The following is a 15,708-nucleotide window of genomic DNA, read 5'->3' as shown; positions in this document are numbered from 1 at the left end:
ATATTAATTTAAGTATTCATATATTAGAACTTTACATTAAATTTGACATTTAATTTCTTGTTTATACTTTCAAAGGATGTCATAACGAAGAAGAAACAACAAAATCAGCAAACGAAAAGATTATCTACTGGGCAGGTGGATGATTTTGCGCGGAAGAGGCCGGCCGAGGTTTTGACTGCTGCGGTGCAGGAAAATAAACGGAAGAAGACTACATCGGCGAAAGATAAGGGACAAACTGCCAGTAATAATCTGTCCAGCAATGGCGATAATGATAAGAGGAAGCGCAAGAAACAACATAGGAAAGAAGTAATCGACTATTCAGCGATTCAGGCGGAAAAAGAACCGGAACCAAACGCAGATCCTAAGAGCAAGGTGCGCTCTTGGCTATTAGCATCCTCGCAGTGCCGACCAGATGTCGGCGTGCGGACTAACGTAAGCGGTTTGCCAAAGAGCAAGTCAACCCCAGTAGGTCTAACAGCCAGTGGGGGTGGTGCAGTAGCATCTAGACAACCGGTGCCGCCGCCGGTATCAAGACAACAAGCTCCAATATCCGCGCGACGTCCCGGAACTCTGGAAGCTGGACGGATGGTGGAATTGAAAAACTCGTCGGGTTCCCTCGCCAGAAAGGAACGGGCGAGACTGCAAGTAGTGTATAAGCCACCGTTCCGGTTTAGTGTAAAACTGCGCAAATCTGATAAAGTGGCGCAGGCACCAGCAGGCGCGACTGCGAGTCATACTAACGCGAGTAGCAGAACGACAAAACTGCCGAGAACGGGAGTGCTTCTGCGAACGGCGGCCAAGAGGAAGGATCGAGTTAGGATAGGCAGAGCACGACAAATCGCGCCTACCGGCATTGGAAACAGCGGAGGTGATTTGCCGGAACCGGCCAACTCTGATTTGCATACCGTACCCTCTGATTTAGAAGTACTGTTATCGGAGAGCGAGTTTCTCTTCTCGGACACGTGACCATGGGCTTTGATAGGAACAAACGTGTTCGAGTTTGTTTCAAGTCGTTACACGACTTGTAAGTAGCTCTTATATATTTATTCTAGCGCGATAAAGAGATTACTTTATTAGGATATACGTGCTGGATGATAAATGCGTTGAATCGCTAGCGCGTGTATTAAAGAAATCCCGTCCGAAAACGTGGAAGGGAAGAGTAGTCTAATTGATTTATTGCCGAATTTATCGAATAATGTTTCGATTCGTGTTTTAACTATTTGCCGATTATCCTGTATAGGTCGGAAGGACATATATCGATTCTTATTGTTCTTTCTTCCCTCATTTCTAGAGTAAAATGATAGCGCGACAACTGGGTACGTTTGTAATTGCTCATCGTATTGTGATCGACAGTACGATGAAAATGTTTTTCATGTGCAATTAGAACAAACGAAATTTGCGCTTGAACGATGACGAACGTTACATCATCGGCGATAGTTTTTGACGATCGAGCCAGTTTTCTTCTTCCAAAGAAAGGGGCCAAATCAACTGTTTAAGAATGACTGGCAAGTAAACGCTGCAAGTATATATACACTAATTACACTCGCCTAATATTTCACGAAACTGTGAAAGCAGATTATGTCTTACAATTCGTTTTCATCGATAATAGCTTTAAATTTTTGAAAATCAGTGTGCAACTGATATATCATATTCAAAAATGCAAAACGTATTGAAAGCACAATGCTTTATCTTAAAATCTCCTTACACTGTGCCTGTGCTGTTACTCTCTGTACCCTATTTTTCGACGTTTAAGAAAAATCGCGCCTGGCGAAGATGAAGCTTTCATTTATATCGGTCGTGGTCAAGAGGAAAAATGCGTTAAAGCATAGATGGCTTTAATTCATTGATTTTTATTAATCGCTCCTTTCGAGATTATAGCCCTAATTATAAAATGTAGCTATAATTTTTATATCACAGCCGTTATTATGATACGGCTGTAGGAAAATACTATTTTAGCCCTAACTGTAATATTACTATTATATACTTTATTATATTATAACCCTAGCTATATAATATAATTAAGAACATTACAAAATACATTGTACATTGCAAATTATAGCTTTCGCTATAATATAATTAATGTGTATTTTACGTTATAGCCATCATTGTATAATATAACGTATCATACATAGCTACAACTATATTTATCATAGCTAGGGTTATGATATCGACGCAGAGGAACAAAGCTTAATATATCACGCACGTGAACAGAGATCTAATCTGACATTGACGTTGACGTTCACGTAGGGAATGATATCCATCAGGTAGCTTTGAATAGATCGTCGGGAGACCCTCATTTCTTCGCCACCCGACTTGCCTATAACGTGTTAAAGTAACGTTATTATTCATTCGAGAAGTTTCTATCGACCATTCCTAATCTGTTACATCTCGTGAAGCATCTCATCGGGGATCTAGTTTACATCTTCAGCGTGTCCGCGAGCAAAATCGCGAGTCGAGCCAACGGCGGACTGCTTATATATTTTTAAGACTGTACAATATCTCTTTAGCAATGCTTGTTCCGCCGAGTTTTCCGTTGCTCGCGATTGCTATCGGAGGAGGCACGTCGTTCCTCCTATACTTTATACTCAATCTCCAACTCCGATATCTCTGGTGCTGACACTCGATGTACTTACGCCTTTATCCGATCGTGTTTCCATTTGTAAATATGCTTTATTGTCCAGACATTCCTGTGCCGTTCGCTCTGCGAAAGATAAGTGGATTAACTAGAATCGATAGATAATCCTGTTTGCATTTAGATCTCTTTCCATAAACATAAACATATTTCTGATAAATAGAAAAATATGTATACAATCAAATATATTGTACTTATTAATATAGAAAGAGAAACATTTTTCTAATTCCAAGAATTAAATTAAAAGAATGAAATATAATGTATAAATAATAATTGAAATTAATTCGCGATGAAGTGCGAAAAATATTTTTGTCTTTGTGTATATCTCTCATTACAAATATATATATTCTAGAATCCGTTATATAAAACGGGTCTCTATCGATTCTTATTAATTGACTTGTGTATTTTTTGCATCGAATGCATTTGCCGAGTTTAAGTTCCTTGCGCTTGCGGCTCGCGTGCAGTCGGGTGCTAAAAAAATGTCTCGGTACAGAGAGTATTCACGTGTTCGCGTTTCAAGAGTCGGCTTCACAGTCTCTCGCGTATGTCGTCGCGATCCTCCGAGCTGCCACGATTTCACTCTGGATCACGATAGATCCGCGATGACCGGTTCGGTTAATCGTTATGAAATCGACTCTACTAGCTGTTATTAGCCAACACGTATGAGTACGGTTAATGTATCCTCTTTTAAGATCCGTTTATGATCGCCGACTTCTCATACTGCCTGCCTGACGTGTTAAACATGCACGTGTATGAGTTGTCATTCTGTATAGTAAAATAACGAACAAAGTCGGATCGATGCGGACTCGATACTCAAGGATAATAACATTAATAATATTGGGCGTTTTTCAGCAAGCGACATAATGTATCACGTCATCCTTGTTGATTACCGAATGTAAACAAGGATGGAATGATTCATTGTGTTACACTGTGTCCTTTGTGTCGCTTGCTGAAAAACGCCCATTAATACGCTCGTTGGCGGTATTCATTTTTATATCATTCCGTAACAAAAAGTATTATTCAAGAGGGGAAAGCAAAAAACAAAATAAGGTAAATATATAACTTTATCTATTTTTTATGTATAAAATCTGCTAAACGATATAAACAGGGTTTGATAGGTTTTTTAAAATTTAATTTAATTTAATTACTGACACCGCTATATATGTACTTATAGATTTCAGTGTAATTGGATCGTGTAATTAATTTAATTTCTAAATTATTTATTTTTTTTATTTAGATAATTTTATATAAATTTATATATGGTAAATGAAAATTGTTATCGAATTGTATATTGGAATCAAAAAAGAAAAAAATTATTTTATATCATTGATTAATTATCTTTTGAAGGATATAAATCGCTACGATTGATTTTTGATTGACAATAGCTAGTGCAGCTATCACGGTAACAAGTATTAATATTTACATTTCTACAATGGTACATGTTATACATTCATTTATCAAATGCAATTGAGAGCCTAATTTAATAAATAAACGATGTTTTAACTCCAAAACTCGTAAAGACAGTACATCTATTATGCATTTATTTATATAGATAAACACAGACTTTGCAGAAACTGTGCTTTGTCTTAGCACTTACATTCTTACATATTCTTGGCTAACCATGTTTTGTATACTTACATAAACGGTTCCATTAACTGCTGAAAGTGATGTTTATAATAAAAATCCGCTTGCGTGTATGTATGTGTGTGTGTCTGTACACATTCGTAAATGTACTTAATTTATAAGAAGATGTGTGATGTTAATTTTACACGAACTCATAGACACGATTGCTTAACTCGTAAGGAAACGTTTTTATTTTTAAGAAATCGAGCTGTGTTATAACATTTTCTTTTGAATTAATAACGTGCGTAACACACGTCGCATTTAAATCCAAGTTCACAGAAATTTCGATTTTAATGAGTTCTTAATCGATTATAATCCAATGACGCATTTCGTTTTTTGTGCCTCTCTGTTGCTGCGCGAAAGAAATCATTGCGAATTCGCGTGCGATTGCGGTGAGCGTTTAATTCGAATATCTGTAACGTTGCATTTCGTTTTGCATCTATATCCATATACATATATATACATTTATTGTGATACATACTTATATATATTGTACGATTAACTAGAGAATGTACTTCGCTTTGGTCGTAAGTTTTGCGTTGTAATATAAATGAAGCAAAAAAAAAAGAGAAAGAAACAAGAGGGCATATGTAGCTTGAACGTAGAATCAGCAGGTAGATAGCAGAAATGCTGAGATATTCGGATTCTGTAATGTGTAGACGATAAATCGTAGCCGTTACCTTGGTATAGTCTACTGAGAGATTCAGTTGCGACGAAATGAATCAAATCTGTAAACGCGAATTAAACAATTTTCTACGTTCGCGTAAATTTGACGAGTGCGATGGAAAAATGCATACATATGAAAAAGATTTTGCAGCACTTGGGTCTCTAATTTCGTCCCGAATTGTGATCACGAGTCGTGATTAACACAAGAATCAACACAGATTAACATCAAGAATCGAGAAAATAATCGATTTATAACAAAATCAAAGCAAAACCCGAAGTGTTCACTAAAAAGCGGATGGATAAAAAAATAGATATCAGTCGTATCTTAGAGATATCATATTTGTATTATTTTTTAAAAGATTTATTTTAAAATTAATATTAAACATTTTAATTTATTTTATTTAAGTACATTTTTTCTAGTATAAGAACTTAATTGCACAACTCTATATTTTTAATTTGACAAATTGAATAGCGCATATTTAACTGAAGATTTTGTCATTTAGCACAGTTAAGTCGACGGAATATAACTATAACTGTACTATTAAGGAAAGAAACAATGAGAAAATCAAAACGTATTTATGAAACATATATTAAGGAAAGAGAAAAGGGATATATAGAAAGGGATTTGATTTCTATTGAAATTTTCTAAACAAATCTGAAAATAAAATGGAATAATATGATTGAAATGTAAAATGAAAATTAAATTCCTTTCAATTTTGTTTTATTTTACAGAGTAAGTTTTATAAGATTGACAAAGCTATTTTTATAAAAAAAATTTCTTAAATTTTTACAACGATTTCTTTGAGAGTTTCTTTTACAATTTATTGACAAGATTGAAGACTATCAAGCAAATCATTTAGTAGGAAGAACTGTTATTGTTATGTGGCGTAAAATCTTTTTCTATGTGTGCACATTCATCGTATGACTTTGAAAAAGTATCATAGTCCAGTAATCGTAACTAAACATTGTATTTTTGCGAATGATGAGAGCGTTGAGCGACTATAATGATTAGACAGTAACCGAGAACAAGTTGATTGCTCGTACATACACTACTGTAATCATTCCCGTTAAACTCGAGTGCTTCTTGTTCCATTTAATAGTTAGCAGTAACGGGGGGGGGGGAAGAAGGGAAAACCCCTGCATGCCAAATGACATGACACACTCGGATCGACAAAGTCGAGGGCACAAGTGGTCTCGATCCGAACCTATTCGGAATATTAGATACGTCCGAGAGGCGAGACTGTTATTTTATTTTAACTTTTAACGCGTAAAAAACCATAAACTTATAATTGACATAAGATGGGGCTGCTGTATTTTTACACGGACTTTGTACAAATATAACAGGAATTCGCGTGGAGAATCACGCGATGTGTACATACCTGTATACCAATAAATGCTAGATGAAATGTGATGAAAAATGAAGAAGCTGCGACCGTAGAACGCGAGCACACACGTGTATAACACGTGTTGAAGAACGAGAAAGCACATTTAGCAATTAGTATACAAGCATTTTAACAATAAAAAGTAAGCGTATCTTATTTATAAAGAGGAGCAGCCTATTACTACATCAGTCTATTATTATATATAGAATGTACATATCAATAAATAAAAAATTGAATAAGATATGTATCTGTATATAAATCGAACGTGTTTTTAAGCGCTAAATGGACTTTCCGAATTTTCAGTTTTTCGCCTTCGCTGTCGCACGGTCGTAAGCTTCAATTTCTCATTAGCGTTCTTATATCTTTTATGAAAACAGTTGTTCCAATAAATGAATTTTGAAATTCTTTATGAAAAATTAAATATCGCATAACTAAAAAAATTAAAAATATAAATTTATTTTTTGCATATTAATTTATTATTATAAATATCTTAATTTTTCTTCACTAAAATGTATTGTATATCTCTGTGATAAATCATATGCAACGCTTTTTGCAAAAGAATTCTTTTTTTATTAATCAATTAATATGAATTTGTATCATTAATTATTCGTACATCCTCTGATGTCCATATTAACTTCTTTTTTCACAGTCGTATTATTTTTGCTTCTGTCAACTTCCCTCGTTTTCAACCGATTGCTATTTTCATCGTGCTCACAAATTTCAGTCGTTTCAACATATTCGTAGCATGAGAAATTCTATTATTTTTTATGGTCTCTCTTAACTCTCTTCCATATTGAATTTTTATAATGTAATTATGTTTTGTAATTATAATTTTTATATAATATTTTCTCTGGCATTTTATATATTATATTTGACATTATTTAAAACATTATAAGTTTACATACATTTACATTTCATAATTCGAAATCATAGAAATATTCTAACATAATGTGAAAGCAAGCTAACTTCTTGCAAGACATTCATTATCATATTTTCTTTGCTTTTCGGCATCTTTTTCTCGTTCTTTAGTCAAATATCGTGCAATATATTTATGTATTTTTCATACAAATATATTTAATACATAAAACAAATTATTTTTATTTCTATAATTTTGGCATTTGTGCAAGAAACGATTCGAATATTATTTAAATTTATCATGTCGCTAATTGTTAAACTATTGAAATTCTTGCTATTTCTTTTAGAAATTCTGCAATGACGTATTGCTTCCTTGATGCAAGTATAGCCGGTTCCTTTGCCCACTTATTTTTTTGTTCTTCCTGATATAATTCATTAGATATTTTTTTTCATTCTCTTTTTTTACATACGTTATCCAGCAGTTTTTTAGTCACCTTATCTATCGCCATTTCTCTCATCTTGCAAAACTCGGTCTATCGTGAAAAATAAGCGTCATTAAAATTTTTATCACATAAATTTATAGTATCGACTATATTTTATATATCCTTGTAGAAAAGGATTCTACCTTTATATCGAGCAGTTTCTCTTGTTGAGCTTCCTTCTCCGCGATTGTAAGAGATATACCTCTCGTCCTTATCCTTCAATGCTTTTTTATATTTCTTTTCCTACGCATCCTCAACTGCTAAAAAAGCAGTTATTTCTTTTCTCTAAAGGTTCATATCGTTATCTTCCTTTCTTTTTATTCTTGCATTTTTATTCTTCCTCCTGAATTTTTCTCATCGTCTGTTCTATCATCTTGCGATCTTGCTCTTTTTCTTTATTTCTTTTCTCTTGAATTCGTTGCTGATTGTCCATTAATTGTCTTTGTAGATCAGCGCGCAAATTACGCTTTTTTTTCTCTTGTTCGGCTTGTTGCAATTTTTCTTGCTACGTTTCCTTTTGATGCAAGAGTTTCGCTAATTTTGCCTGTCTCGCTTCCAAATTAACTTTTTTCTCTATCAGACGTGATCGAGACTCTTTTATAACACAATCCCGTAGCGATCGAGTGAAGGATTTTACTCGACTCAATTTTAGCGCGCGTTTTATTTCTTTATCTGCAATTTACAAAAGAACTGCGCGTCCAAGGATCGATGTCGAGTATCCTCAGGAATTCGCCCTACTCGCGTGCATCCACCTCGGGGAGTTTATGTATTTGCATAAATTGTTTCTTGTTGCGCGCATTTTGCGCGCGATTATCTTGTTTGACGATTCTATTCCTTGACGTCGCGAAAAATATATATATCTAATCGTTTGAAGAAAATAAGCTAGACAGTCTAATTCTTTTTATTAAATAAAAATATAAGTGGAATCGAAATTAATCAGCCTATATTGAAAATATAAAATAATTTTAATGAAGAGGCCGAAATGTGAGCAACAAAATCGCTTGAACAATATATTTGGCAATTACATATATTTATTGAAATTTTTCTATAATTATTTAGTACTTCAGCGATGTGTAAATTTTAATATTGAAAGCCAAAATTTAATTGATAAATAGATAATATAAGAATAATAGAATAAACATATAGGAAAATAATGTAGTCAAGAGATTCTATATAGAAACCAACAATAATTTATCAAAGATCGAAATTAACATTGTATAAAATCCTTCGTGATATTTTATCACATTCTTTTCAAAGTCGAAATTGAATGTTGTATAAAGTTCTTTCGTTAATCTTTTATTATTTTTCATTAAAAATATTTCAATATTTACATTATCAAATATATTATTTAAATATCTATTTTATCGCTTATTTTAATCTCTTCAAAAAATTTGTTTTATTACGATGAGTTTTAATTTCTTTTGCTTACATTTTTAGAATTACAAGGTTGAAAACTTGTTTTAGAAAATTGCAAAAAAAATTACAATCACTACAAACTGCATCATGTAAAAAAGCATATATTAACTATATAAAAAACAATACATTTACGTTATAAAGTAATTTTAAATTAATTGTCTGAAAAGTATTCCGGCCACGCGACTCTCTCTATCCAGGGGATGTAATTGTAGACTCGAGTGTACACGCTAGGTATTCTGCTGCCGCACATTCGTCCAAAGCTAGTAATTCCGATTATGTTGTACATGCAATCATGATCCTTGTTAAAGATAACGAGTGGTCCTCCGCTGTCACCCTTAATAATTATAAATAATAATGCATTCGATTAACTTCAATTTTTGCTTAATTTACTTCTCACAAAAATAATATAATTTTTATGGATAAATTCACACAACTAAAATTAAAAATAATAAATTAATTAAACACCTTTGACTAATTTTTTGCCTATAATTATAAATAAAATTAAAGAGAAAATAATTCAATCACGAAATGGTTCATTTAACTAATAGTTATAGGAACGACTGTAAGGGAAATAAAAGAAGAGAATAAAGGAAAGGGAATAAGGGTTTCTTTAGTTAAAATGAAGCTCCCATTAGGAAGAAGAAAGTTTTCAATATGAAGGAAAATATGTTACTTGGCAAGTATCTTTTCCCACTTCTCCCGCACATATTTGCGACTCGTCGACTATGCCGAATGGAAGCTGTGTACTAGTGCCGCCATCCGAAATACTCGCATTGCAAGTTGCGTGATCGACCAGTTTGAGCGTTACTTTCAGTAAATTGTCTGAGCCTGTGTTGTCAGCTGCAGAATATATTACGATCTATTAATTTACATATACATATATACATGTATATAGTTATAAAATCTATAATTATAATTTTTTGTAAAGGTCTTACACCAATCAACTAAACCCCATCCAGTAGCAACGGCCTTATTATTCGTGCCAATATCAGGCAAATCAACCGGAAGGCACGCTGGTCTCACCCAAGCATTATAGATAGCTTCTTTTTCCAATCGTAGTATAGCTATATTATTGTACACTGTTAGGCTTTTGTACTCAGGATGCTTTATTCTTTCTGCAATTTTAATATCTTGCGGCATCGCGTCGTCATTTGTTTGTACAAGATTTAGATCACCAACTCGCACCCATGTCGCTTTTCCCCTTTTTAAGCAAATAAAAATTAAAGTATGCGTTTACAAAATAACATTAAAAAAGATATTTTTCATCTTAAATCGTTTACATGATTAAAAAAAAAACAGTAGTACTTTGACTCAAAGAAACTGATCGAAGGATTATCAATAAAAAAAAAATTGAGAACCATAGGTGTTACGATGAGAGAGAGAAAGAGAAAGAGAAAGCTATTTTTTATTTTACTAGAACACTAAAAGTATCAATAAAAATTAGTTAAAAGGCTACAAGGACCAACGCAATGGTGGAAATATGCAAAAAATAATAAAACGGTTATTACAATAAAATAACCATATGAAAATGTTTATTTAATTTGAACATGACAAACGCCGCGTTTCAATCCAATTCGGATCCTTTTCAATGTCGACTAACAAAGTGAATAATAAACATTAAGATAAAATTAAAATTAACGGTCATAGGAGAAATGTAAATAAGTTTCGGAACAACGCAAAGTCAAAAAATCGGAAGCAAATATATGTACAATAACGGAAAATTTAAACCGTCAATCACAAAAAAGGAAAGAACGCATCGCATTAACGTATCGCCACAGAAAACCCGAAAGCTCGTACCGCATACCACCAGTATACCGTTAAAAACGAGATGATCCTCTCCAAAAAAACCGGAAGGAAAACCCACATACAGGTCCATGACCATTTCCAAAAGAAAAAACAGTCAAAGATGCATAAATCGATGACCAGTTGGAAACTTGATGGTCCAAATATGTGCGAGTAAAAGCTTAAAAATCTGACACTCGGTCTCTAAATTTGAAAGTGATCTCGAATCAAAAAATCGAACACAAAGGGAGAGCAAGTTAAGCACAACTTGACGTTCCAATCAACAGAGCCGAACTGAGGCACATGGGGATCACATATAGCACAGAACGCGAAACATCAAAAAGAGGGGGGGGGAGAGAGAAGGGAAAGGAAGGAGAGGAACAAAACGTCACAGAAGGAAAGAAGACAGAACGAAGGAAAAATTTCAAAATCACTGCGAACATTTTTTTATAATGGGCAAATACATCTTATCCAAGAATTCGGTATCGCTCTGAATGTTAAGGCCATGTTTCTGATCAGAGATATGTAACATCTCAGCAATTAGCCTCTTTTTATATCTAGGTTCCTCCTCCAAAATGGAAACATTCTCCCAATCAAACTCATGTCCGTTCAATCTATGAAGAGACACAACTGAGAGAGAACCAGAAGATTTATTGATATCAGAACGATGTTCTTTAATTCTGGTCAGTAACCTCCTTTTAGTTTGCCCCACATATGAAGCATCACAGTCTAAACAACTAATTTTATAAATGACATTCACGTGGTGGAATTTAGATACCGGATCCTTGTACAGTCTAATAAGGGATTTTAATTTGTTATTGACTGTATATGCCAATCTTCTGTTCGCATAACTCTTGATGTTGGAAACAAAACCTCTTGGAAAACTTGAGGAAAAAGGAATGGTGAAGAAAGGAATAAGAGAGGAGGAGGATTGAGTGAGAGCAGTTTCGTTATTGTTCACGTCAGAGATTAAAAACTTTAATCTTTGAGAAATAGTGTGAAAAATAAATTTAATAGGATAACCATTGCCTAATAAAGTCGAAATAATAAAAGAAAAATTCTCATTATGAAACCGTGGATGTGACAGTTTAAAAATTCTATCAGTCAATCCAATGATAACTCCTTTTTTATGTGACAGAGGATGGTGTGAGAAAAATGATAGAAATCTTCCTGAAAAAGTCGGTTTCCTATACCAATTAAATTCAATATAGTTATTGTTGATTATGATAGTTGTGTCCAGGAAATTTATACTGTTGTTGTTTGAATATTCAATGGTAAACCGTAGTCTATTGTGAAGCGAATTAAAAACCTGGAAAATATGTTGGATGTATTGTTTAGGAGCAGCAAGAACAATATCATCAACGTAGCGAACATAAAAGGGAAGGGAAACAGGAAGAGACGAAATTGCTCTGTCTTCCAAATCAGACATAATAATATTCGCTAAGATCGGGGAGAAAGGAGATCCCATGGGAGTGCCAAAAATCTGTTTATATATGACATTGTCAAATTGGAAGTAGGTAGAGTCCATAATAAGATTTAAAGAAATCAAAAATTCCTTATAAGGAATGTTGATGTTGTTTTTAATTAAATGCCATCTTTTAGCAATTCCTCCAATAACCAAATCTAATGGAACATTAGTAAAAAGACTCCACATCCAATGAGACCAAATCGTATCAATCATCTAAGAATACATTGTTAAGTCTTTTAATCAATTCAAAGCTATTCGCAATATGGCTATTCGGATTAGGTAAATCTTTGTCTAACATGTTGTGGAGGAAAGACGCTAGCGAATAAAGAGGGCTATTAATACAAGAGATGATGATACGTAACGGGCAATCTTTCTTATGGATCTTTGGCAGTCCGTAGGCACGTGGTAAGATCCCATCAGTACTCAATAGCGCTCTATAAGTACCGTTAGAGATGTACTCATTTTTACGCCAACGCTGTAACAACTCCCTCAACTGGGAGATGACTCTATTCGTCGGGTCGCGGTTCACTACCATGTACGTGTTCCGGTCTGATAGAAGGTCATGCATCTTGTCAAAATATTCGGTCTTATCAAGAGAAACAGTTACATTCCCCTTATCAGCTTTTGTGACAATGATGTCAGGATGGTCAGAAAGGAATTTTTTTGTAATTTTAGTTAAGGATAGCAAACGAGAGTCCAAATCTGAAAAATGAGGAGGAGATAATAGACATTTATTAAGACTACTAAAAGTATCTTCGATCACTTTTTCTTCATTAATTTTCTAAAGGTAAATAAAAACTTTTTGGATTTTTTTACCAGTGTTGATTCCAAGTGCAATGTGCCGCTGTTAAGACGATCTTAGCGGAAATCAAGCTACCACCACAATTCCATGCGATATCCTGGCTTCTTTTGTTGGTGAAACCAACGGCTGCCATATGCGGAAATTCTTTCGGATCGGCTTTGATGCCGCCGACGATCAGCTTGCGCGCGTTTAGGGCGCAACGCGATATATTGACGGGTCTTGGATCAAGGACCGGTATAAGTGGTAGTACCAAGCCATAGACAGCTTCCGCGGCTTCCGCACATTCTGAGAAACAGAGATTATGTCTACTTGAAAGGATGTTCAGTTTCAAGCTGAAGCTACATTTACAACTGCGTTGCTTCTTTCGTTCTCTTAACGAATCATCAGCTTCTTATCTTGTCCCTTTTCTAGACATTTAAATTAATATATTTCAATTTATTATAGAAATATGTATTTATACAACTTGATTATGTCATCAATGCAATTTTTTAAATATTAAGTTACAAATATTGAATTTTCTTAAAATTTTTGGTATAAATTTACGGAAAACATTGATTTAGCATATGTGATTTAGCATTTTATGAAGCGCTGAAAGTACAACTACGATGAGATAAACAATGTCAGATTTGAAAAATGCTACGCTAAGAGATTATTCATCGTTTCTAATTAGAATCCATTTAGATTAGAAAATTAATTAAGAAGGAATTCCCACTTACTTGCTCGCGCTAATGAGCCTCTACTGCCATCCAGCTTCAAAGGTCGTATCACTTCCGTTCGAATTATTTCGGTAGTTTGTGGTATTGGTGTCGGACAACAGACTATCGGATCAATACCTGAGTAGCCGCAAATACTTTCCGGCAATTTGTCAGCCAACAATTGCTGGTAAACGACTGAACAGTTTCGCACATGCTTGCATATATGTACCTTGCTCGCTTGTATTATCGACATTGCATCCTTCTGAAAATTATAAGAGGTGCGCACATGTACGTGTATAAATTTTTATTAAAAATATGGATCTATATATATAAAAAAGTTTTTATTTAAAGATACTTCTCGGTTTAAGCGCAATAAAATTTAAAATTAAAAAATTTCAATACGGTTATTTGTTGTCGTATAGTAAAGCATTAATTGGAAAAGATAGATAAGTTGGAATATAAATGTGAAACTTTCGTTTGCTCTTTTTAAATCGTATTATGTTATTATTTAAACTGTATTTTATAAATACGTTTATATAATGGTCTGATAAAAATACGCAATTATATCATTGCATATTCAAGATCATTTAGAAAAGTTATGAATAACTCAAATGTCAACAGTTATATATTGCCCTCTTTATCTGAGTTCGGAACAATCTAACGATTATCACAAGCAATTGAAGAAAATTGTTGTTAATAAGAAGTACATACACAAAGTTATATTTATTCATCGAAAAAAACCTTAAACCTATTATAGTATACATATACATATTAGAGGCCTATTATCTTTGTCAACAAGAATTGTAAGGTCAATTTATCTAGTATCTTCACAATTGAAACATTTAATATTCTTTCATTTATTTGAGAAAAAGAACGTCAACAAATAACAGCTAAAATTATATTTACAATAAGTGTGAAATGTTTTTTCTTTATGCCTATATGATAATTTAAGAAATATGCAAATTTAAATATATTACGCATATACATTTGAATCAATATAATTTTCTCAAATAAATGAAAGAATGTATACTATAATAATGTATATGTATACTATAATAATGTATATGTATACTATAATAGGTTTAAGGTTTTTTCCGATGATGGAAATATTTCTACGTTTGTTTTGCGATCGTTAAATTATTGTACCGTTAATTTGCATGACAGGATATATTAAAAATAAATATAAAAATAAAAATTGATACTTGAGACGTTATTGTTAGGTAATTTTTTTATTTTTTTATTTGAATAAATAAAAAATGAGTACTTACAATCAAATAAACAAGTAATTATATCACTGATAATTGTTGTTGTGAATGTATGATCATATAATCGCTTCATATGATTACAAAATTACATGCAAACAGTGAAATTTTTTCGGGATAAAGCAATCTTCTCATTCTCTCGCAGAAAATGCATTTGACACGTTCGTTTCAAACAGGAAATTTGAATTTTTAGCGAAAAGAACTAATACTCACCTCCGATATTTTTTCCATATGTCGGCAACAGGATCGACACTAATACCAACAATAATAACGGCGAAGCGGCCAGTATGCTCTGTGACATTCTTGATAATCTTCATCACGCGGTCTCCTCGTCTGGTCTCGCGTACTGGCTGTGACGCAAGATGTATCTCATCTAACTCATCATTCGCTGGTTTCCGAGTTTCCTCATGGTCCCCACCATGTTATTCTATGGTCCCCACCATGTTCTTCCATGATCTCATAATACCCTCTCCGAAAGGATTTCTGATAACAAGACGAAAAATATTCTTGACACATTTAATCCGGTCACAATCTTATGTAGTATGAAAATGAAACAATTTTAAAACTAAAACAATAATTCTTATTCTTTTCTCTCGAATTAAATAAGATTGTCTTTATAATCTGGAAACAAGAATAATATAAA

At 33.4% G+C, this 15,708-nt stretch overlaps 1 protein-coding gene, 1 long non-coding RNA gene and 1 pseudogene across 6 annotated transcripts in view; 2 read left to right on the top strand and 1 right to left on the bottom strand.

The window, feature by feature from the left end:
• The window catches only part of LOC145967981 (disintegrin and metalloproteinase domain-containing protein 10), a 68,231-nt gene extending 61,685 nt beyond the window's left edge, over positions 1-6,546 (top strand). For 2 of the 3 annotated variants that reach the window (XM_083093146.1, XM_083093133.1), the window contains exon 18: positions 76-6,546. In XM_083093146.1, the coding sequence (XP_082949272.1) occupies positions 76-966 (891 nt within the window). In that variant the 3' untranslated portion in view covers positions 967-6,546. The remainder of the gene's footprint in view (positions 1-75) is intronic. The other variant, XR_014437630.1, reaches the window with a different exon arrangement.
• A 2,595-nt stretch (positions 6,547-9,141) lies between these two features.
• On the bottom strand, positions 9,142-15,544 carry LOC145968048 (venom protease-like; annotated as a pseudogene). Its single transcript, XR_014437655.1, has 6 exons — positions 15,279-15,544; positions 13,825-14,065; positions 13,123-13,393; positions 9,992-10,257; positions 9,730-9,896; positions 9,142-9,390 (listed from the first exon to the last, which is right to left on the bottom strand). The product of XR_014437655.1 is annotated as a venom protease-like (transcript).
• Positions 11,197-11,910, top strand: LOC145968103 (uncharacterized). Of its 2 annotated transcripts, XR_014437669.1 has the most exons (3): positions 11,283-11,320; positions 11,400-11,521; positions 11,613-11,910. It is a non-coding gene; the product is annotated as an uncharacterized LOC145968103 (long non-coding RNA). The 2 variants fall into 2 exon arrangements; XR_014437667.1 differs by having other exon boundaries at positions 11,197-11,521.
• Positions 15,545-15,708: the final 164 nt, after the last annotated feature.

This window comes from Camponotus vicinus, unplaced genomic scaffold (assembly GCF_025532165.1).
Source record: "Camponotus vicinus isolate PSW18456_S1 unplaced genomic scaffold, iyCamVici1.0 SCAF_1, whole genome shotgun sequence".
NCBI classification, from domain to species: Eukaryota; Metazoa; Arthropoda; class Insecta; order Hymenoptera; family Formicidae; genus Camponotus; species Camponotus vicinus.
The sequence above is the reverse complement of the archived record's forward strand: the minus strand, read 5'-3'. Positions and strand labels throughout refer to the sequence as shown.